Source organism: Bombina bombina, chromosome 2 (genome assembly GCF_027579735.1).
Source record: "Bombina bombina isolate aBomBom1 chromosome 2, aBomBom1.pri, whole genome shotgun sequence".
Taxonomy (NCBI): domain Eukaryota; kingdom Metazoa; phylum Chordata; class Amphibia; order Anura; family Bombinatoridae; genus Bombina; species Bombina bombina.
Genome location: NC_069500.1, coordinates 1,319,561,402 through 1,319,586,861, shown reverse-complemented (window position 1 = coordinate 1,319,586,861; position 25,460 = coordinate 1,319,561,402). Strand labels below are relative to the sequence as shown.

Here is a 25,460-nt window from a genome sequence, read left to right as displayed (position 1 = left end):
CAGTCGTCATGTTGTCTGATTGGAATCTTATGAATCTGGCCTTTGCTAGTTGAGGCCAAGCCCTGAGAGTATTGAATATCGCTCTCAGTTCCAGAATGTTTATCGGGAGAAGAGACTCTTCCCGAGACCATAGACCCTGAGCTTTCAGGGAGTCCCAGACCGCGCCCCAGCCCACTAGACTGGCGTCGGTCGTGACGATGACCCACTCTGGTCTGCGGAAGCTCATTCCCTGGGACAGGTGATCCTGGGTTAGCCACCAACGGAGTGAGTCTCTGGTCTTCTGATCCACTTGAATCACTGGAGACAAGTCTGTATAGTCCCCATTCCACTGTTTCAGCATGCACAGTTGTAATGGTCTTAGATGAATTCGCGCAAAAGGAACTATGTCCATTGCTGCAACCATCAACCCTACTACTTCCATGCACTGAGCTATGGAAGGTCGTGGAACAGAGTGAAGAACTTGACAAGCGTTTAGAAGTTTTGACTTTCTGACATCTGTCAGGAAAATCTTCATTTCTAAAGAATCTATTATTGTCCCCAAGAAAGGAACTCTTGTCGACGGAGACAGGGAACTTTTTTCTATGTTCACCTTCCACCCGTGAGATCTGAGAAAGGCCAGAACGATGTCTGTGTGAGCCTTTGCCTTTGAAAGGGACGACGCTTGTATCAGAATGTCGTCCAAGTAAGGTGCCACTGCAATGCCCCTTGGTCTTAGAACCGCTAGAAGGGACCCGAGTACCTTTGTGAAAATCCTTGGAGCAGTGGCTAGCCCGAATGGGAGAGCCACAAACTGGTAATGTTTGTTCAGAAAGGCGAACCTTAGAAACTGATGATGATCTTTGTGGATAGGAATATGTAGATACGCATCCTTTAGATCCACGGTAGTCATAAATTGACCCTCCTGGATTGTAGGTAAAATCGTTCGAATAGTTTCCATTTTGAACGATGGCACTCTGAGAAATTTGTTTAGAATCTTTAAATCCAGAATTGGTCTGAAGGTTCCCTCTTTTTTGGGAACTACAAACAGATTTGAGTAAAACCCCAGTCCTTGTTCCACAGTTGGAACTGGGTGTATCACTCCCATTTTTAACAGGTCTTCTACACAATGTAAGAATGCCTGTCTCTTTATTTGGTTTGAAGATAAGTGAGACATGTGGAACCTTCCCCTTGGGGGTAGTTCCTTGAATTCCAGAAGATAACCCTGAGAAACTATTTCTAGTGTCCAGGGATCCTGAACATCTCTTGCCCAAGCCTGAGCGAAGAGAGAGAGTCTGCCCCCTACTAGATCCGGTCCCGGATCGGGGGCTACTCCTTCATGCTGTTTTGGTAGCAGCAGCAGGCTTCTTGGCCTGTTTACCGTTGTTCCAGCCTTGCATCGGTTTCCAAGCTGGTTTGGTCTGCGAAGCATTACCCTCTTGTCTAGAGGCTGCAGAGTTGGAGGCCGGTCCGTTCCTGAAATTGCGAAAGGAACGAAAATTAGACTTATTCTTGGCCTTGAAAGGCCTATCTTGTGGGAGGGCATGGCCCTTACCCCCAGTGATGTCTGAGATAATCTCTTTCAATTCTGGCCCAAAGAGGGTTTTACCCTTGAAAGGGATATTAAGCAATTTTGTCTTGGAAGATACATCCGCTGACCAAGACTTTAGCCAGAGCGCTCTGCGCGCCACAATTGCAAACCCTGAATTTTTCGCCGCTAATCTAGCTAACTGCAAAGCGGCATCTAAAATAAAAGAGTTAGCCAACTTAAGTGCGTGAACTCTGTCCATAACCTCCTCATATGGAGTCTCTCTACTGAGCGACTTTTCTAGTTCCTCGAACCAGAACCACGCTGCTGTAGTGACAGGAACAATGCACGAAATAGGTTGCAGGAGGTAACCTTGCTGTACAAAAATCTTTTTAAGCAAACCCTCCAATTTTTTATCCATAGAATCTTTGAAAGCACAATTATCCTCGATAGGAATAGTAGTGCGCTTATTTAGTGTAGAAACTGCCCCCTCGACCTTAGGGACTGTCTGCCATAAGTCCTTTCTGGGGGCGACCATAGGAAATAATTTCTTAAATATAGGAGGGGGAACAAAAGGTATGCCGGGCTTCTCCCACTCCTTGTTCACTATGTCCGCCACCCGCTTGGGTATAGGAAAAGCGTCGGGGTGCACCGGAACCTCTAGTAACTTGTCCATCTTGCACAATTTTTCTGGAATGACCAGGTTGTCACAATCATCCAGGGTAGATAACACCTCCTTAAGCAGTGCGCGGAGATGCTCTAATTTAAATTTAAATGTCACAACATCAGGTTCTGCCTGTTGATAAATTCTACCTGAATCTGAAATTTCCCCATCTGACAAAACCTCCCTCATGGCCCCTTCAGATTGGTGTGAGGGTATGACAGAGCAATTATCATCAGCGCCCTCCTGCTCTACAGTGTTTAAAACAGAGCAATCGCGCTTCAATTCTCTGAAATACAGGCATTTTGGATAAAATATTTGCTATAGAGTTATCCATTACTGCCGTCAATTGTTGCATAGTAACAAGCATTGGCGCGCTAGAAGTACTAGGGGTCTCCTGCGTGGGCAAAACTGGTGTAGACACAGAATGAGATGAAGTAGAACTATGTCTACTCCCTTCATCTGATGAATCATCTTGGGCAACTTTACTATCTGTGGCAGTACTGTCCTTACTTTGTTTGGACGCTATGGCACAATTATCACACAATTTGGAAGGGGGAGACACATTGGCTTCCATACATACAGAACATAGCTTATCTGAAGGTACAGACATGTTAAACAGGCTTAAACTTGTCAATAAAGTACAAAAACCATTTTAAATCAAAACCGTTACTGTCTCTTTAAATTTTAAACAGGTCACACTTTATTACTGAATATGTGAAAAACAATGAAGGAATTGTTCAAATTTTACCAAATTTTCACCACAGTGTCTTAAAGCATTCAAAGCATTGCACCCCAAATTTCAGACCTTTAACCCTTAAAATGAAGAAACCGGAGCCGGTTACAGTTTAAACCCCTCTACAGTCCCAGCTACAGCCTTTGCTGCGACTTTACCAAACCCAGGGGGGAATACGATACCAAATGAAGCCTTCTAGGAACCTTTTCAACTACTTTCAGACCCACACACATGCAGCTGCATGTCCTGCTCTCAAAAGTAACTGCGCAGTAATGGCGCGAAAATGAGGCTCAGCCTACTACAGGGAAGGCCCTTCCTGACTGGAAAGGTGTCTAAACCAGTGCCTGACGTTAAAAAACGTTCCCCAAAGTTTATAAGTGTGAAATTCAACCTCAAGCTGTATAAAATGCCCAAATAAAGCAATCGATCTTTCTACCAGTTTTATAGCCCATAATAAGCCCTTTATTCTGCTTGAGACTAAGAAAATGGCTTACCGGTCCCCATGAGTGGAAATGACAGCCTTCCAGCATTACACAGTCTTGTTAGAAATATGGCTAGTCATACCTTAAGCAGAGAAGTCTGCTAACTGTTTCCCCCAACTGAAGTTATTTCATCTCAACAGTCCGATGTGGAAACAGCAAACGATTTTAGTTACTGCTGCTAAAATCATATTCCTCTCACAAACAGAACTCTTCATCTTTTTCTGTTTCAGAGTAAATAGTACATACCAGCACTATTTTAAAATAAACTCTTGATAGTAAAATAAAAAAAAACTACAACTAAACACCACATACTCTTAACCATCTCCGTGGAGATGTTGCCTGTGCAACGGCAAAGAGAATGACTGGGGTGGGCGGAGCCTAGGAGGGACAAAATGGACAGCTTTTGCTGTACTCTTTGCCATTTCCTGTTGGGGAAGAGATATTCCCATAAGTTATGGATGACGCCGTGGACCGGACACACCAATGTTGGAGAAAAAGTATTTCCATTTATGAAATATAATTTCATTCACACAGCCATTATTATAAAATATATTTACACGCTTGAGTTACAATGTGAGCAAAATCTTTCAAATGAACTGTGATTCTTGTAAAGGTAGATCTCCCCTTGGTAGGCAGTGACAGGTGATTTAAATAGCCTCAATTAGAAAATCTAACACAGAATTATAATGCATTTCAACGAGCTCTGGAGCATTTGTCACTCCAGTAAGGCAATCAGAATAAGTGCTGGATGTAGCATGCCAACCAGCTGGAATAACAAGCACATACTGCTTCTGAAAAGGTACACACTGCCTAAGCGTGTATGTAGAGTGCTAGAGTATTGTTACAGGCCATAGACAACATGAATAACCCAGGGGATTTGTTTATTATGAGAGATGGACCCCACATAAAGTGATCCAAAAGGCCCCAACAAGCTTTAATGGAGGATATGGGGGGTTAACAGGCCCTCAAAACAGAAGCAAACTCTATAGACAGGGACCACAGTCAACTTCTTCAGTTACACAAAGAAAAAAAAAAACCAATCTTCAGGCTAGAGCAAAGCTACATCCCATACCGTAAATTACTAAAAATTAGGAACAGAACGGAAGGAAGGCACTGAAATATATAACGAATATAACCATCAGTTCCTGAATATGGGATTACAATTCTAAAACTAAAACTCTGTATCCCCCACACCAATAACTTTAATCAAATGTTCCTTTTTAAAGATGTACAGTCTTATTTCAAATGTGAAGTCTAAATTCATGCATTTTCCAGCTTTTGAATAAAAAACATAATTTATGTAAGAACTTACCTGATAAATTCATTTCTTTCATATTAGCAAGAGTCCATGAGCTAGTGACGTATGGGATATACATTCCTACCAGGAGGGGCAAAGTTTACCAAACCTCAAAATGCCTATAAATACACCCCTCACCACACCCACAAATCAGTTTAACGAATAGCCAAGAAGTGGGGTGATAAGAAAAAAAGTGCGAAAGCATAAAAAATAAGGAATTGGAATAATTGTGCTTTATACAAAAAAAAAATCATAACCACCACAAAAAAAGGGTGGGCCTCATGGACTCTTGCTAATATGAAAGAAATGAATTTATCAGGTAAGTTCTTACATAAATTATGTTTTCTTTCATGTAATTAGCAAGATTCCATGAGCTAGTGACGTATGGGATAATGAATACCCAAGATGTGGATCTTCCACGCAAGAGTCACTAGAGAGGGAGGGATAAAATAAAGACAGCCAATTCCGCTGAAAAATAATCCACACCCAAAACAAAGTTTAAATCTTATAATAAAAAAAACTGAAAATATAAGCAGAAGAATCAAACTGAAACAGCTGCCTGAAGTACTTTTCTACCAAAGACTGCTTCTGAGGAAGAAAACACATCAAAATGGTAGAATTTAGTAAAAGTATGCAAAGAAGACCAAGTTGCTGCTTTGCAAATCTGATCAACCGAAGCTTCATTCCTAAATGCCCAGGAAGAAGAGACTGACCTAGTTGAATGAGCTGTAATCCTTTGAGGCGGAGTTCTACCCGACTCAACATAAGCATGATGAATCAAAGACTTTAACCACGATGCCAAAGAAATGGCAGAAGCCTTCTGACCTTTCCTAGAACCAGAAAAGATAACAAATAGACTAGAAGTCTTTCGGAAATCTTTAGTAGCTTCAACATAATATTTCAAAGCTCTAACTACATCCAAAGAATTCAACGATCTTTCCTTAGAGTTCTTAGGATTAGGACACAATGAAGGAACTACAATTTCTCTACTAATGTTGTTAGAATTCACAACCTTAGGTAAAAATTTAAATGAAGTTCGCAAAACCGCCTTATCCTGATGAAAAATCAGAAAAGGAGACTCACAAGAAAGAGCAGATAATTCAGAAACTCTTCTAGCAGAAGAGATGGCCAAAAGAAACAAAACTTTCCAAGAAAGTAATTTAATATCCAGCGAATGCATAGGTTCAAACGGAGGAGCTTGAAGAGCCCCTAGAACCAAATTCAAACTCCAAGGAGGAGAAATTGACTTAATAACAGGTTTTATACGAACCAAAGCTTGTACAAAACAATAAATATCAGGAAGTCTAGCAATCTTTCTGTGAAAAAGAACAGAAAGAGCAGAGATTTGTCCTTTCAAGGAACTTGCAGACAAACCTTTATCCAAACCATCCTGAAGAAACTGTAAAATTCTAGGAATTCTAAAAGAATGCCAAGAAAAATGATGAGAAGAACACCAAGAAATGTAAGTCTTCCAGACTCGATAATATATCATCCTAGATACAGATTTACGAGCCTGTAACATAGTATTAATTACGGAGTCAGAGAAACCTCTATGACTGAGAATCAAGCGTTCAATCTCCATACCTTCAAATTTAAGGATTTGAGATCCTGATGGAAAAAAGGACCTTGCGATAGAAGGTCTGGTCTTAACGGAAGAGTCCACGGTTGGCAAGTAGCCATCCGGACAAGATCCGCATACCAAAACCTGTGAGGCCATGCTGGAGCCACCAGCAGAATAAACGAACGCTCCTTTAGAATCTTGGAAATCACTCTTGGAAGAAGAACTAGAGGCGGAAAGATATAAGCAGTATGATACTTCCAAGGAAGTGACAATGCATCCACTGCTTCCTTCTGAGGATCCCTGGATCTGGACAGATACCTGGGAAGCTTCTTGTTTAGATGAGAAGCCATCAGATCTATTTCTGGAAGTCCCCATATTTGAACAATCTGAAGAAATACCTCCGGGTGAAGAGACCATTCGCCCGGATGTAGCGTTTGGCGACTGAGATAATCCGCTTCCCAATTGTCTATACCTGGGATATGAACCGCAGAAATTAGACAGGAGCTGGATTCCGCCCATACAAGTATTCGAGATACTTCTTTCATAGCCAGAGGACTGTGAGTCCCTCCTTGATGATTGACATATGCCACGGTTGTGACATTGTCCGTCTGGAAACAAATGAACGACTCTCTCTTTAGAAGAGGCCATGACTGAAGAGCTCTGAAAATTGCACGGAGTTCCAAAATGTTGATTGGTAATCTCACCTCCTGAGATTCCCAAACCCCTTGTGCTGTCAGAAACCCCCATACAGCTCCCCAACCTGTCAGACTTGCATCTGTTGAGATCACAGTCCAGGTTGGAAGAACAAAAGAAGCCCCCTGAACTAAACGATGGTGGTCACCACGTCAGAGAGTGTCGAACAATCGGTTTTAAAGATATTAATTGAGATATCTTTGTATAATCCCTGCACCACTGGTTCAGCATACAGAGCTGAAGAGGTCGCATGTGAAAACGAGCAAAGGGGATCGCGTCCAATGCAGCAGTCATAAGACCTAGAATTTCCATGCATAAGGCTACCGAAGGGAATGATTGAGACTGAAGGTTTCGACAAGCTGAAACCAATTTCAGACGTCTCTTGTCCGTCAGAGACAGAGTCATGGACACTGAATCTATCTGGAAACCTAAAAAGGTTACCCTTGTCTGAGGAATCAACAAACTTTTTGGTAAATTGATCCTCCAACCATGTTCTTCAAGAAACAACACTCATAATAGACTGGAAAGGTTCTTTCTATTGAAAATGAGCAAAGGGAATTGAATCCAATGCTGTGGCCATAGGACCTAAAACTTCTATGCATATATAGCAACTGAAGGAAATAATAGAGACTAAAGGTACCGACAGACGGAACCCAATAAAATTGTCCCTTGTCTGATAGAGACAAAGACAGTGACACAAACTATCTTGAAACCTAAAAAAGGTGACCCTTGTGTGAGGAATCAAGAGCTTTTGAAAAAAAGATCCTCTAACTATGTCCTGAAGAGCAAAGTGAATCATATGAGATTCCGCATCCTCAGAAAATAATCTGAATGAAAACAGAAAAATGAAAATATGCATTTATTGTATCTAATGAAAACAAATAATGCTATCAATGACCATAAAAAGGCAGAATAGTTTGAATAAAACTCCAAAACCCAGTTCCTAAAAAAGGAACTGGAAGAAATACCCCAGAAGATTCCAGGTCTGAGCAGCGCTTGAACCCCCATGGGTGCCCAGCCATGCTTCAACAGTACCCAAAATATATAGGACAGAAACACACTTAAAGAAAGTGTTAGCCTTACTGGAATAAAATCAAAGAAATTTGGACCAAATAGAACCAAATAAATTTCAAAGAAGTCTTAACCTGCCCCTTACCAGCCAAGCTGGAATACGGCACGTACATCGCAATATTAGGGAGCTGATTTCGAACTGAAAAATTTCCAATTATAAACATGTTACTTGGGAAAGAACTCAGGAATTTGTTCCTTAATAAGAACAACCAAACTAGTATAAGCTTAAAGTTTTAGTCTTAGAACTCAATCTTGAAGCCCAGAGTAACAGTTAAGAATTGAATCCAATTATAAAACAAATAATTGATTATCTTAGAACAAAAGAAATATGGATTTTTTAAAAATCACAAAATTCTTCTAGCTAAAATAGCTAAAGACATAGATTAACCCTCATTTGCGAAAATATTCAATAAAATGAAGACACAAATGAAATGATTAGCATGATAGTCCAGTTTAAAGGACCAGTCAATACAGTGGACTTGCATAATCAATAAATGCAAAACAACAAGACAAATGCAACAGCACCTAGTCTAGTAAATGTTGTCCCTTTAACAATGCTAAAATAAATCATAATCTGATACTTGATCTTAAAGTAAACAGAAAAAATGAAGCAATTGCAATATCCAAATAAATCACAGGACCAAGAAAAGTACCTGAAACTAAATAATTTTCCATAAATAAGATACAACTATCTAAAGGAAAATAAATACTATTTTGCTATAGAAACAATAGCATAATTAGTAGGAGTAGAGATAGCCCCAAAAAATTGGAGAACCCTCCAAATTGAATTTAACTGCTGGCAAAGAATATAGTTTAAAACATTTGAAGAAGGAATAAAAGAAAATTCTCAGCCTATTCCATTCCCTAGTATGGGGAATTGGAAAGAAAACCTCTGAAAACACAGAAGAATAAATAGGCAGAAATAGTGTCAGCTAGTCTTAAAGAACTAGTTACCTTAATATCCAAAATAATCAACACCTTTTCAACAAAGAACAAATGTACTTTAATAATAATAAAAAAAAAAAAAAGTAGATTTGTTAGTGTCAATATCTGATGAAGAAAATTTCTGAAAGAGAAAAAACATCATCAGAGAAGGATAAATCAGTATGTTGTTGGTCATTTGAAACTTCAATAATTAAAAAAGAAGTGAAAAAGACCTAAAAATTTTATTAGAAGGCACAAAGTCAGACAAAGCCTTTAAAATAGAATCAGAAAATTTTTTCTTATAAATCTTCTAAATATTTCTTGTACATAAGATGTAAGAATGGCAATATATAAAGCATAAATACTAATGGATTCTGCATGTAAAAGTATATCATAATAACTTATTACAAACCATAGCTAAAGATAAACATTTATAACATTTAAAATAAATGAACTTAGCTTTGGTAGAACTGAAACTCAGTTAAGCGTTTTTTCCAGAAGTGGCTTCTGATTCAGGGTCAATCTGAGACATCTTGCAATATGTAATAGAAAAAACAACATATAAAGCAAAATTGATCAAATTCCTTAAATGACAGTTTCAGGAATGGGAAAAAAATGCCAATGAACAAGCTTTTAGCAACCAGAAGCAATAAACAATGAGACTTAAATATTGTGGAGACAACAATTACGCTCGAAATTTTTAGCGCCAAAAAAGCCGCCCACATTATTTGGCGCCTAAATGCTTTTGGCGCCAAAAATGACGCCACATCCGGTAACGCCGACATTTTTTGGCGAAAAAACGTCAAAAAAATGACGCAACTTCCGGAGACACGTATGACGCCGGAAATGACAAGAAAATTTTTGCGCCAAGAAAGTCCACGCCAAGAATGACGCAATAAAATGAAGCATTTTCAGCCCCCGCGAGCCTAACAGCCTACAGGAAAAAGGTCAAATTTTAAGGTAAGAAAAAAACAGAATTTATGTTTACCTGATAAATTACTTTCTCCAACGGTGTGTCCGGTCCACGGCGTCATCCTTACTTGTGGGATATTCTCTTCCCCAACAGGAAATGGCAAAGAGCCCAGCAAAGCTGGTCACATGATCCCTCCTAGGCTCCGCCTACCCCAGTCATTCGACCGACGTTAAGGAGGAATATTTGCATAGGAGAAACCATATGATACCGTGGTGACTGTAGTTAAAGAAAATAAATTATCAGACCTGATTAAAAAACCAGGGCGGGCCGTGGACCGGACACACCGTTGGAGAAAGTAATTTATCAGGTAAACATAAATTCTGTTTTCTCCAACATAGGTGTGTCCGGTCCACGGCGTCATCCTTACTTGTGGGAACCAATACCAAAGCTTTAGGACACGGATGATGGGAGGGAGCAAATCAGGTCACCTAGATGGAAGGCACCACGGCTTGCAAAACCTTTCTCCCAAAAATAGCCTCAGAAGAAGCAAAAGTATCAAACTTGTAAAATTTGGTAAAAGTGTGCAGTGAAGACCAAGTCGCTGCCCTACATATCTGATCAACAGAAGCCTCGTTCTTGAAGGCCCATGTGGAAGCCACAGCCCTAGTGGAATGAGCTGTGATTCTTTCGGGAGGCTGCCGTCCGGCAGTCTCGTAAGCCAATCTGATGATGCTTTTAATCCAAAAAGAGAGAGAGGTAGAAGTTGCTTTTTGACCTCTCCTTTTACCGGAATAAACAACAAACAAGGAAGATGTTTGTCTAAAATCCTTTGTAGCATCTAAATAGAATTTTAGAGCGCGAACAACATCCAAATTGTGCAACAAACGTTCCTTCTTCGAAACTGGTTTCGGACACAGAGAAGGTACGATAATCTCCTGGTTAATGTTTTTGTTAGAAACAACTTTTGGAAGAAAACCAGGTTTAGTACGTAAAACCACCTTATCTGCATGGAACACCAGATAAGGAGGAGAACACTGCAGAGCAGATAATTCTGAAACTCTTCTAGCAGAAGAAATTGCAACCAAAAACAAAACTTTCCAAGATAATAACTTAATATCAACGGAATGTAAGGGTTCAAACGGAACCCCCTGAAGAACTGAAAGAACTAAGTTGAGACTCCAAGGAGGAGTCAAAGGTTTGTAAACAGGCTTGATTCTAACCAGAGCCTGAACAAAGGCTTGAACATCTGGCACAGCTGCCAGCTTTTTGTGAAGTAACACAGACAAGGCAGAAATCTGTCCCTTCAGGGAACTTGCAGATAATCCTTTTTCCAATCCTTCTTGAAGGAAGGATAGAATCTTAGGAATCTTAACCTTGTCCCAAGGGAATCCTTTAGATTCACACCAACAGATATATTTTTTCCAAAATTTGTGGTAAATCTTTCTAGTTACAGGCTTTCTGGCCTGAACAAGAGTATCGATAACAGAATCTGAGAACCCTCGCTTCGATAAGATCAAGCGTTCAATCTCCAAGCAGTCAGCTGGAGTGAGACCAGATTCGGATGTTCGAACGGACCTTGAACAAGAAGGTCTCGTCTCAAAGGTAGCTTCCATGGTGGAGCCGATGACATATTCACCAGATCTGCATACCAAGTCCTGCGTGGCCACGCAGGAGCTATCAAGATCACCGACGCCCTTTCCTGATTGATCCTGGCTACCAGCCTGGGGATGAGAGGAAACGGCGGGAATACATAAGCTAGTTTGAAGGTCCAAGGTGCTACTAGTGCATCCACTAGAGCCGCCTTGGGATCCCTGGATCTGGACCCGTAGCAAGGAACTTTGAAGTTCTGACGAGAGGCCATCAGATCCATGTCTGGAATGCCCCACAGTTGAGTGACTTGGGCAAAGATTTCCGGATGGAGTTCCCACTCCCCCGGATGCAATGTCTGACGACTCAGAAAATCCGCTTCCCAATTTTCCACTCCTGGGATGTGGATAGCAGACAGGTGGCAGGAGTGAGACTCCGCCCATAGAATGATTTTGGTCACTTCTTCCATCGCCAGGGAACTCCTTGTTCCCCCCTGATGGTTGATGTACGCAACAGTTGTCATGTTGTCTGATTGAAACCGTATGAACTTGGCCCTCGCTAGCTGAGGCCAAGCCTTGAGAGCATTGACTATCGCTCTCAGTTCCAGAATATTTATCGGTAGAAGAGATTCTTCCCGAGACCAAAGACCCTGAGCTTTCAGGGATCCCCAGACCGCGCCCCAGCCCATCAGACTGGCGTCGGTCGTGACAATGACCCACTCTGGTCTGCGGAAGGTCATCCCTTGTGACAGGTTGTCCAGGGACAGCCACCAACGGAGTGAGTCTCTGGTCCTCTGATTTACTTGTATCCTCGGAGACAAGTTTGTATAGTCCCCATTCCACTGACTGAGCATGCACAGTTGTAATGGTCTTAGATGAATGCGCGCAAAAGGAACTATGTCCATTGCCGCTACCATCAAACCTATCACTTCCATGCACTGCGCTATGGAAGGAAGAGGAACGGAATGAAGTATCCGACAAGAGTCTAGAAGTTTTGTTTTTCTGGCCTCTGTCAGAAAAATCCTCATTTCTAAGGAGTCTATTATTGTCCCCAAGAAGGGAACCCTTGTTGACGGAGATAGAGAACTCTTTTCCACGTTCACTTTCCATCCGTGAGATCTGAGAAAGGCCAGGACAATGTCCGTGTGAGCCTTTGCTTGAGGAAGGGACGACGCTTGAATCAGAATGTCGTCCAAGTAAGGTACTACAGCAATGCCCCTTGGTCTTAGCACAGCTAGAAGGGACCCTAGTACCTTTGTGAAAATCCTTGGAGCAGTGGCTAATCCGAAAGGAAGCGCCACGAACTGGTAATGCTTGTCCAGGAATGCGAACCTTAGGAACCGATGATGTTCCTTGTGGATAGGAATATGTAGATACGCATCCTTTAAATCCACCGTGGTCATGAATTGACCTTCCTGGATGGAAGGAAGAATTGTTCGAATGGTTTCCATTTTGAACGATGGAACCTTGAGAAACTTGTTTAAGATCTTGAGATCTAAGATTGGTCTGAACGTTCCCTCTTTTTTGGGAACTATGAACAGATTGGAGTAGAACCCCATCCCTTGTTCTCCTAATGGAACAGGATGAATCACTCCCATTTTTAACAGGTCTTCTACACAACGTAAGAATGCCTGTCTTTTTATGTGGTCTGAAGACAACTGAGACCTGTGGAACCTCCCCCTTGGGGGAAGCCCCTTGAATTCCAGAAGATAACCTTGGGAGACTATTTCTAGCGCCCAAGGATCCAGAACATCTCTTGCCCAAGCCCGAGCGAAGAGAGAGAGTCTGCCCCCCACCAGATCCGGTCCCGGATCGGGGGCCAACATTTCATGCTGTCTTGGTAGCAGTGGCAGGTTTCTTGGCCTGCTTTCCCTTGTTCCAGCCTTGCATTGGTCTCCAAGCTGGCTTGGCTTGAGAAGTATTACCCTCTTGCTTAGAGGACGTAGCACTTTGGGCTGGTCCGTTTCTACGAAAGGGACGAAAATTAGGTTTATTTTTGGCCTTGAAAGGCCGATCCTGAGGAAGGGCATGGCCCTTACCCCCAGTGATATCAGAGATAATCTCTTTCAAGTCAGGGCCAAACAGCGTTTTCCCCTTGAAAGGAATGTTAAGTAGCTTGTTCTTGGAAGACGCATCAGCTGACCAAGATTTCAACCAAAGCGCTCTGCGCGCCACAATAGCAAACCCAGAATTCTTAGCCGCTAACCTAGCCAATTGCAAAGTGGCGTCTAGGGTGAAAGAATTAGCCAATTTGAGAGCATTGATTCTGTCCATAATCTCCTCATAAGGAGGAGAATCACTATCGACCGCCTTTACCAGCTCATCGAACCAGAAACACGCGGCTGTAGCGACAGGGACAATGCATGAAATTGGTTGTAGAAGGTAACCCTGCTGAACAAACATCTTTTTAAGTAAACCTTCTAATTTTTTATCCATAGGATCTTTGAAAGCACAACTATCTTCTATGGGTATAGTGGTGCGTTTGTTTAAAGTGGAAACCGCTCCCTCGACCTTGGGGACTGTCTGCCATAAGTCCTTTCTGGGGTCGACCATAGGAAACAATTTTTTAAATATGGGGGGAGGGACGAAAGGAATACCGGGCCTTTCCCATTCTTTATTTACAATGTCCGCCACCCGCTTGGGTATAGGAAAAGCTTCTGGGAGCCCCGGGACCTCTAGGAACTTGTCCATTTTACATAGTTTCTCTGGGATGACCAACTTGTCACAATCATCCAGAGTGGATAATACCTCCTTAAGCAGAATGCGGAGATGTTCCAACTTAAATTTAAACGTAATCACATCAGGTTCAGCTTGTTGAGAAATGTTCCCTGAATCAGTAATTTCTCCCTCAGACAAAACCTCCCTGGCCCCATCAGACTGGTTTAGGGGCCCTTCAGAACCATTATTATCAGCGTCGTCATGCTCTTCAGTATCTAAAACAGAGCAGTCGCGCTTACGCTGATAAGTGTGCATTTTGGCTAAAATGTTTTTGACAGAATTATCCATTACAGCCGTTAATTGTTGCATAGTAAGGAGTATTGGCGCGCTAGATGTACTAGGGGCCTCCTGAGTGGGCAAGACTCGTGTAGACGAAGGAGGGAATGATGCAGTACCATGCTTACTCCCCTCACTTGAGGAATCATCATGGGCATCATTGTCATTGTCACATAAATCACATTTATTTAAATGAGAAGGAACTCTGGCTTCCCCACATTCAGAACACAGTCTATCTGGTAGTTCAGACATGTTAAACAGGCATAAACTTGATAACAAAGTACAAAAAACGTTTTAAAATAAAACCGTTACTGTCACTTTAAATTTTAAACTGAACACACTTTATTACTGCAATTGCGAAAAAATATGAAGGAATTGTTCAAAATTCACCAAAATTTCACCACAGTGTCTTAAAGCCTTAAAAGTATTGCACCCCAAATTTGGAAGCTTTAACCCTTAAAATAACGGAACCGGAGCCGTTTTTAACTTTAACCCCTTTACAGTCCCTGGTGTCTGCTTTGCTGAGACCCAACCAAGCCCAAAGGGGAATACGATACCAAATGACGCCTTCAGAAAGTCTTTTCTATGTATCAGAGCTCCTCACACATGCGACTGCATGTCATGCCTCTCAAAAACAAGTGCGCAACACCGGCGCGAAAATGAGGCTCTGCCTATGATTTGGGAAAGCCCCTAAAGAGATAGGTGTCTAAAAAAGTGCCTGCCGATATAAACTTATCAAAATACCCAGATTAAATGATTCCTCAAGGCTAAATATGTGTTAATAATGAATCGATTTAGCCCAGAAAAAGTCTACAGTCTTAATAAGCCCTTGTGAAGCCCTTATTTACAATCTTAATAAACATGGCTTACCGGATCCCATAGGGAAAATGACAGCTTCCAGCATTACATCGTCTTGTTAGAATGTGTCATACCTCAAGCAGCAAGAGACTGCTCACTGTTCCCCCAACTGAAGTTAATTCCTCTCAACAGTCCTGTGTGGAACAGCCATGGATTTTAGTAACGGTTGCTAAAATCATTTTCCTCATACAAACAGAAATCTTCATCTCTTTTCTGTTTCTGAGTAAATAGTACATACCAGCACTATTTTAAAATAACAAACTCTTGATTGAATAATAAAAACTACAGTTAAACACTAAAAAACTCTAAGCCATCTCCGTGGAGATGTTGCCTGTACAACGGCAAAGAGAATGACTGGGGTAGGCGGAGCCTAGGAGGGATCATGTGACCAGCTTTGCTGGGCTCTTTGCCATTTCCTGTTGGGGAAGAGAATATCCCACAAGTAAGGATGACGCCGTGGACCGGACACACCTATGTTGGAGAAATTGATTTATTCATATGCATTATCCCAAATATGAAACTGACTGTCTGAAATAAGGAACGTTGAACATCCTGAATCAAGGCAAATAAATGTTTAAACACATATATTTAGAACTTTATATAAAAGTGCCCAACCATAGCTTAGAGTGTCACAGAAAATAAGACTTACTTACCCCAGGACACTCATCTACATGTAGTAGAAAGCCAAACCAGTGCTGAAACTAGAATCAGTAGAGGTAATGGTATATATAAGAGTATATAGTCGATCTGAAAAGGGAGGTAAGAGATGAATCTCTACGACCGATAACAGAGAACCTATGAAATAGACCCCGTAGAAGGAGATCACTGCATTCAAATAGGCAATACTCTCCTCACATCCCTCTGACATTCACTGCACGCTGAGAGGAAAACCGGGCTCCAGCCTGCTGCGAAGCGCATATCAACGTAGAATCTAGCACAAACTTACTTCACCACCTCCATAGGAGGCAAAGTTTATAAAACTGATTTGTGGGTGTGGTGAGGGGTGTATTTATAGGCATTTTGAGGTTTGGGAAACTTTGCCCCTCCTGGTAGGAATGTATATCCCATACGTCACTAGCTCATGGACTCTTGCTAATTACATGAAAGAAAAGGAGTTTTTCAAACATTAATTTATCTTAAATTATCGAAGGTTCACTTTAAAATTAAATTGGTTTTATTTGCCCTGACAGATATCAATTACTCACAATTAGATGCTTGCGCAAACACTTCAAAAAAGGCCTGAAAACTGGCAAAAATGTAAATTTCTTTGGAAGGTGACAGCTTTTAATGTGCATGGGGCACTAAAATGCTGCTCAGAGAACCCGGCATAGCACATATTTTTTTGGCAATAATGGAAATTGAGTGCAGTGTCTGAATGAGAGTATACATAGCAAACAGACATATGATTTGTATGACACATAAGTAACAGTAACAGATGTTACTGTAAGCATTTTTCCTAGTATGTGTATTACATAACCTGTGCATTTCAATTGTGACTACAGCGATCCTATAAACAGGGCAAACAGAATTATGATTACTGATAATCTCTACACGTAAATGATCTTCCCTGGAAATTTCCTTAAAAGGATCGAGCAATTTGTTGTCAAGAGCTAGCCAGCCAAAAAATTTAGGTTTTATGGTTTAAAGGGACAGTCTAGTCAAAATTAAACTTTGATGATTCAGAGAGGACTTTTAATCTTAATCAACTTTTCAATTTACTTTTATCATCAAATTTGCTTTGTTCTCTTGATATTTTTAGTTGAAACTAAACCTAGGTAGACTCATTTGCTAATTGCTAAGCCATTGAAGGCCGCCTCTTATCACATGCATTTTTTAATTGGTTTTCACAACAAGAAACTGCTAGTTCATGTGGGCCATATAGATAACACTGTGTTCACGCCCAGGGAGTTATTTAAAGGTTAGCACAACACAATACTAAATGCAAGTCCATAGAAAATAAATACAAAGTCATGTGAACAGGGGACTGTCAGAAAAACAAAAGATAACATTTTAAGCCAGGATCAGATTACAATTTTGTGAAAAGGACTTCGTTTTTGCCCTTTCAATTCACACCAATTCACACAAATAAATTCACAAGGAAAATTTCTCTACAGAGATACTTTGCCAACAAACAGCTTAAAAACCAGAAAATAAATGGAATGCCTTTGCTAACAGACAATATGATAGCCAAACAAGGGGCATCTGTAATTTACCTAGATCCAGATGATCTTTCTGATGAATTGTTTGAGGGTACTATTCACACCAATTTAGCATTACCTTCTAATTTTTGCCCCAAAAAAGAAGATGTTTCTTATTTAGATCTCTTCCAGAGTTTGGTTATGGAAGATTTTGAGAGACTCCCTAAGAATAATGGTAAACACAGCAATATTTGGCCTAATGAAAAAATGGCCCTTGAAAGTCTAGCATCAGATAACAATATCATTATTCACCAGGCGGACAAGGGAGGGGGGATTGTTATCTAGAACTATGAGGATTATATTATTGAAGGCCAACGAATATTATTAGACAAAGAATATTATAAAAAAATGGATAAAGATTCTACAGATATGTTCATGAAAGAGCTCATTAAACTTATTTCTTTTGGTAACAATGAAGGTATTATTAACAGTAGGGAAAAAAACTCTCTCACTCCAAGAAATCCGGACATCCCTTATTACTACCATTTGCCTAAAATACATAATGTATCCCAACCCCCTGGTAGGCCGATTATTGCTGGTATTAATAGTATGACAGATTGATTATCAGCCTATATAGAGTTCTTCTTACAGAGATATGTGATACAACTACAGTCATACATCAAAGATACTACTGACCTTTTATCTAAAATGGCTAATATCAAAAGAGGTGACAATTTTTTCTGGTTATCTTGTGACGTGATTGAGGATCTATAAATGTCTGTGAAACAAAAAGACTATGATAGAACTAATAAGTTTTATTTTAACACACAATTCTTTTAAGTTTTTAGATGAGTTCTACATCCAAATCAGAGGTACGGCCATGGCGACCAGATTTGCACCCTGTTTTGCGAACCTGTTTATGGGTGTTTTTGAATACAGGTTAATATACAATGCAAAATGTGATAGCAATCTGGCCGTTACATCGACAAACCTATAATAACGATATGGGTTTAAAATTTACCTGGAACATAACAAGGGATAAAATTGACTTTATAGATAGATCTTTAACATGGGATCCTAACGATTGTATCCAATCATGTACTTACTTTAAGTCTGTAGACAACAATAATTTCTTGGATTTCTACAGCAATCATTACTAAAGTTGGAAATTAAATATTCCATATAGCCAATTTCGCTGAATACGAAGAAATTGTACTGAATTAGATACTTATGGCATCCAGAGTAATATTTAAAAAAATAGATTTAAAGAAAAACACTATCCAGATACAATAATAGAATAAGGCTTTTTAAGAGCACATACTCAATAGAGAAGATTTGTTTTTTAAAAAAACGAATCCACTAGAAACTACTAACTACAAGACTTCTTTTATAACCAAATTTAACACCAATCATAGTAAAATTAAAAAGATTTTGTCAAAACATTGGAGTTTATTATTGAGAGATCCTATATTCAAACAAATTTTAGAAAACAAATCCTACTTGCACTTTTAGAAGAGCTCCAACTCTAAAAGAGATTAGCCCCAAGCAAGTTTGTGATGTATAAACAAGGTCTGAACTATAAAAAAACCCTTATGGTATACCGGCAACAAAACATAATAAATTACATATAAATGCAAACCTAGCCGATGTCATATGTGTGTATATATAACTGATGGAATGACATCCAATACATCACATAGCACAGGAGAGACATTTCAGTTGTCCCAAAAATTACTTGTAACTCTACATATGTTGTGTATTGCATTTCCTGTATTTGTGGCTTAAAGTACATAGGACGTACCTGTAGAAAGGTATGCCGAAGATGGTCAGAACATCTCAGAAGTATTAAAAGGGGCTTAGATAAATATAGCACTTCCAGACATCACACCCACATACATGGGACTGAACAATGTTATACGAAAATTACACCCTTAGAAGTGGTTTTACAGAATAACGATCAAAATAGGATGTCCAGGCTTCGCCAACGCGAGACGTACTGAATTTATAAATTCGGATCATTGTACCCAGACGGGCTCAATGAAGTCATTGACACTGGCGCTATTTAATTTATAGCGTTATATGCGTATTATATTTGAGCGTTATCCGCATTTTTAGTAAAACACCTAATTTACTTATATTTTAACACTTTGTGTATTATTATTTCCTATAATATTTTTGATTATTTTTAACACTTAACTATTTATATTTATTTCCATGAAAACTAGTCATTTTTTGACTACATTACACATACACACCACATAGTGATTATTTTATAGTATCTGTATTAATCTCTAACACAGAACACTAGATGTTTTAAGCACATTCATAATATTAGTACATCATTTTGTTAGGATATACATCATTTCACATATTATCACGAGATGTGTTATTATTACATTATTTTTATTTCATTTTGTTCTTTTCATTTATACACAACTTTTTTTTAGATATCATTGGTTCTCCTGGACGCACCTTTGGATGTGTCTATTCACATAGCGAGATTTTTTAGCAATACAACAGACTGAATCTCTAGCCCGAGTATGTTCCGATACAGCATTAGATACCATTGCGATTTCCTGTTTTCTAATTGCATTGGAATGATCCATTTTAGATTTACATGACTAGCGCAAAACCAGATGGGTTTATATGAGTCATACCATTTTTTCTTTTTGATATTACACTATGGGAAATCATCCCCTTTATGTGGAAGGGCCATTTATACGTCATCCTAGAACACAAATTTCATTAGTTGAGATTGCTAGTTTGTATCAATAGCGACAGTGTATTTGGATACCATTTATATAATATTTATCTTTTATCATCTTGCGTAAATATTGTCTATAAGATCCGTATTGTATCAAATTAGAATCTCATGCCATATGTATATTTTGAGAGTCCCCTATTGAGATCTATATATACGCAACAGGTTATATTATTACGGGTATCATGTTAGTTACATATAATGTATTGTGATTGAACAACTATTATATATGAATCTAGTAACACAATGTTTTAATTTTGGTATTTCAAAGATTTTAACTGTTATCATGCAAATGGTTAATTAACACGACACCTGGTGGGTTGGAGTTTAAACTTGTTCCTGATTGGTAGCTTTATATTTAAATTAGACTCCGGGTGCTATGAGCATTATATGCCTGAGGAAATGGCGCAGTAGACGCAGAGAAACACGCTGCAATATAGAATTATTGATTTTATTCATGACAATTTGTATCATTGGTTTTTAAATATATACTTTTCATCTATTATCTGAGTACTTTTGGAGTCTTTTTTTTTTTCAAATAATTAGCTTTATTATATAAATTATGAAATGAAAATTACAGCTTATGGAGACGCAGCTCCAGTTTGTTTACATACAAAGTTTGACGTTGTACATTGGTATTGTAACCTAATTTATTTAAGGAAACAATTTAACCTTGAACCAGTGCAACCCACGTCTATGTGAAAGTGACCTCCTCTCCATGACCATATGTAGTTTTATAAGGACCAAAATAACTTCTGCAACGAAAAGGCCCACAGGGTTATGTTGCGTTCTTGGTACTAATCCTTATCCTACAAATTGTAGACTTAAAGTGAAACTATTTGTTCTTAATGTATGATTCCCAAGTTGTCAGGATCTCAGAGTATATATCTAATCTATTATTTTTCAGATAATAGAGCTCTTCAAGATGTATCGACTCAGATACCCTCTGTATAAACATTTCTATTGTGGGTGGGTCTATGGATTTCCAATTTTTAGCTATTAGAAACTTTATGCTATTAGACATGATAAAAAATAGTTTAAGAGAGGGTTTATGTTTTATCTTAGGGGGTTTATTCAGTAGCCAGAGTAGTGGGTCTAGTGGGAATTGAAGTTCTAATATATCCTCTATTTCGGTAATAACCGATTTCCACAAATTATATATAACTGTGCGCCACCACCACATGTGGGTCATGCCACTATTAACGTGGCCACAGCGCCAGCACTTATTGCTAGCTCTGTGATATAATCGATGGAGTTTTTGAGGTGTGTAATACCATCTATGAAGTATCTTTAGATTAATTTCCGTAGCAGCTGTGGAAATAGATGTTTTTAGCGTGGATTGGACTATTTTTATGCCTATGTGTTGTGGAATTATTATTCCTATATCTCTTCCACAGCTTTCTAGGTATGGGAGAGGGTGCCCTGGGAATGGAGTGATTAGTATTTTATATATCCTCGATAGTGTGTGGCGGATTGGGGGGTCCCTAATGCATAACTGTTCATAGTTAGTTAGTGGTCTGGTCATGTTTGGAGATTGTTTGTGAGTTGTGATGAAGCTGTGGTTGCGCCTATATGTAAACCAGTTAGCGAGGCAGGTTAAACCTTGTTGTATCAGTTTGGCTTGTGATTTAATCTGCTCATTCTGTATAAGCCAGTATATCGGGAAGTCGTGGATATGTGAAGGGAAACAGTGTTTCTCTATACTTGTACCTAAATCAAATTCACCATTCGTTACCAAGGACGTGAGTGGGGAGGGTCTTGAAGAAAGGTTTGGGAAGTGTATCATTTTATTTCACATCGTGTGGGTTTCTGATATTATGGGGTTAGTAATAGAATATTTAAATTTTTGTGTTGGGAATGACCAGCATTGTCGGCTAAGGTTTGGCGTTTGAGCAATTCCCTGCTCCATGTCTACCCATCTTTTAAGTTTACCATGTATATTCCAGTCGACTATTCTTTGTAGAAATATTGCGTACCTGTAATAGGTTAGGTTGGCCAAGGCCTCCTTGGGTTTTGGGTAAGGACATAAGTTGTTTATTGATTCTAGGGTGTTTCTTGTGCCATGTGAAGTCGCTTAATGCTCGTTGTAATGTATTTAGGTATTTTTCTGACAAGGGGATAGGTAGTGTCTGGATGATATACAAGATTCTTGGGAATATATTCATCTTTATCAGGTTGATACGGCCTAGCCAAGATAGATTTTTTGATCTCCAGCTCGATAAGTCTCTTATAATCTCTTTTTTAATCTTTTCATAATTAAGCTGATGTATTTGCTCTATAGATGTGGCAAGATAAATTCCTACATATTTAAGAGAATGTGAGTTCCATTGAAATGGGGTAAGTTTCTCCACTATTTTTTTTATTATGCGAGTCTAGTGTGATATTAAGGATCTCTGATTTATGGGCATTGACCAGAAAGTTCGATTGAAAGTGAAAATTGTCTAACTCCTTTATTAATATGGGCAATGAGATTTCTGGGTTTGTTAGTGTAAATAAGATGTCATCCGCGAATAGAGAAATAACATAATTTTGGTTGTCTATTGTGATCCCTTCTATCTGAGGGTGAGATCTAATTTTAACTGCTAAGGTCCCTATTACACAGGCAAATAGCAAGGGGGATAGCGGGCAACCTTGTCTCGTCCCATTAGATATTTTGAATGGGTCAGACAGAGTTCCGTTTATTAATATTCTTGCACTTGGGTGAGTATATAGGGGTAAAAATGTTTGAATTATACCTTCTCTGAATCCGAAATTCTGTAGCGTTAGTTGTAGAAAGTCCCATGCAACGCGGTCAAAGGCCTTTTCGGCGTCTATTGACAGAAGAATTAATGGGAGTTTCTGATTTTGCGCATAGAAAATAGTGTTCAGGGCCCTGACCGTGTTGTCTTTTGCTTCTCTAGTCTACCTAATACAAACCCCACCTGATCAGGGTGAATAAGGTCTGGGAGTAAAACATTAATTCTATTTGCTAATAATTTGGAATACATTTTTGTATCTGAATTTAGGAGTGAGATTGGGCGATAGCTTGTAGTTAGTTCTGGGGGCTTATTTGGCTTCAAAAGTGTAGTAATATGGGCTTCTAATGCCGAGTCTGGGAAGTGGTGAGCAAGATCAATTGAATTAAAGTATTGCAGAAGATGTAGGGATAATTGTTCTGCGAATGTTGAGTAATATTTATATGTGAACCCATCGGGCCCTGGCGATTTATTGTTCGGGAGATTTTTAATCACTAACTGCAATTCTTCTAATGAGAAGGGTTCCTTTAGTGCTTCTTTTTGAAATTGAGTCAGCTTAGGTAGGCGCAGGTTAGAAAGGTATTCGGTAAGGATTTTTTGGCGGGATTCAGTGTCGGGGGATGGACCGGTGTTTGGTTTTGGCAGATTATATAATTTTTGGTAGTAATCTCTAAACGCTTCGGCTATGGCTTGTGTCGATTTATGTGATTTATGCTTATTATCTTTTATATGAAGAATATAGTTGGACCTGGATTTTTTCTTTATATATCTAGTCATTGAGCGTCCTGGTTTATTTAAGTCCATGTATGAGTGTTGCCTATGTAGGAGAGGGAGTCTTTTCTTTCGCTATGTACTGCTGTCTGGAGTGTCACAGAACTTTCGACTGAATCACAAGTACACTGGATGTTTAGTGAGCCGGCCTGCTATAATAGCCCAGTCTGCAATACTAGCACTGTTGAGTGCTTCGCTAAATGTGAGTACCCCTCTACACTGGGAATGGTTGGGTCGTGTTAACCCTACTGATTTGCATTAGGAGGCACCCTTTCCTTATGTATTTATTTTAGGGGGCTGTCAGAAGATGCTTAAATACAAGGTAATCACAGAGGTAAAAAGTATATTAGTATAACTGTGTTGGTTATGCAAAAATGGGGAATAGTTAATAAAAGGTATTATCTATCTGTCAAAACAATAAAAATTCTATTGTAGACTGCCCCTTTAAGTTTAAACTCAATAAATGTTTAGCTATGCCTTGAAAAACTTCTGTAACCATGTAGGCAGTGGCAACTGTGCCATGATGGGTCATTGGGAGGGTTACTTGGATTTATTTTCTGGGCATCAGTTTGCATCTTCTAGGCACCATCATCACCTGACACCCAAGCCCTGTCTTAAAGGGATAGTATAGTCAAAATTATACTTTCATTATTCAGATAGAGCAGGCAATTTTAAGCAACTTCTTATTTTTTCCAATTATAATTTTTTTCTTCGTTCTCTAGGTATCTTTATTTGAAAAAGCTGGAATGTAAAGCTTAGAAGCCGGCCCATTTTTGGTTCAGCACCTGGGTAGCGCTTGCTGATTGGTGTCTAAATGTAGCCATTCAATCAGCAAGTGCTACCCTGGTGCTGTGGCAAAAATGGGTTGGCTCCTAAGCTAGCTTTCCAGCTTTTTTAAATAAAGATACTAAGAGAACAAAGAAAAATTGATAATAGGAGTAAATTAGAAAGTTACTTAAAATTGCATGCTCTATCTGAATCATGAAAGTTTATTTTTGACTAAACTATTCCTTTAATCATGCATATAAAGTAAATTTAAACCTCCCATTTAGATCTGCTAGTTGTGAGCTATCTATAAATATATAAAATAAACAAACACAATTTATCCATTACAAGTAATATAAATAAAATGGGATTGCCAACTAGGGTCCCAATTTACCTCCAAAAACAATATACACACATGATGCACACCAAAACCCTATTTCAATTTTGGAAATAAATATTCAGCAGTATTAGCTTAATTCATGTTAAAAAAAAATCATAAGTCTGGGACAGTGACAATAAAATGCCATCTGATTTTTAAATGTAAATATCTACTGAACAGATTTATTTATTTGCAGGGATTTTCAAACCTAAAATTCTTAAGCAGACACAGGGCAAATACACAGCTTAGAATATAAATGGATTCATAAAACATATTTACCTGAATATATAGTTATATCTAATTATCTATCTACGTACCCGCTTGGTGGATGGGATTCGAAGGCAATCTTCTTCTACATTAAATCCACACTGATTACCAACTTCAGTAACAAAATCAAGATATTCTCTGTATTGAGTCTTCTTACATGATTTTCTGTTATATTTTCCATAAAAGTTAAAGAAGCAGCAAGGCAAAACAAAGAAGCAACAGGAGTACGATGATCTGTAGAATACAATTAAATGAGATTTTATTTTATTTTTTTAATTTTTCATACAGGAAAATAAAAAATGAAAAAAATTTAACTTCATGATTTTAATATAACTATATATGTTTTTTATTGAATCTACAAATT

At 39.0% G+C, this 25,460-nt stretch overlaps 1 protein-coding gene across 1 annotated transcript in view; it reads right to left on the bottom strand.

The window, feature by feature from the left end:
* Positions 1–25,460, bottom strand: part of TRMT44 (tRNA methyltransferase 44 homolog) — a gene marked incomplete in the record, with an annotated part of 256,632 nt that overhangs the window by 29,135 nt on the left and 202,037 nt on the right. The window contains 1 exon segment of the mRNA XM_053704178.1: positions 25,147–25,330. Within this exon segment, the coding sequence (XP_053560153.1) occupies positions 25,147–25,330 (184 nt within the window).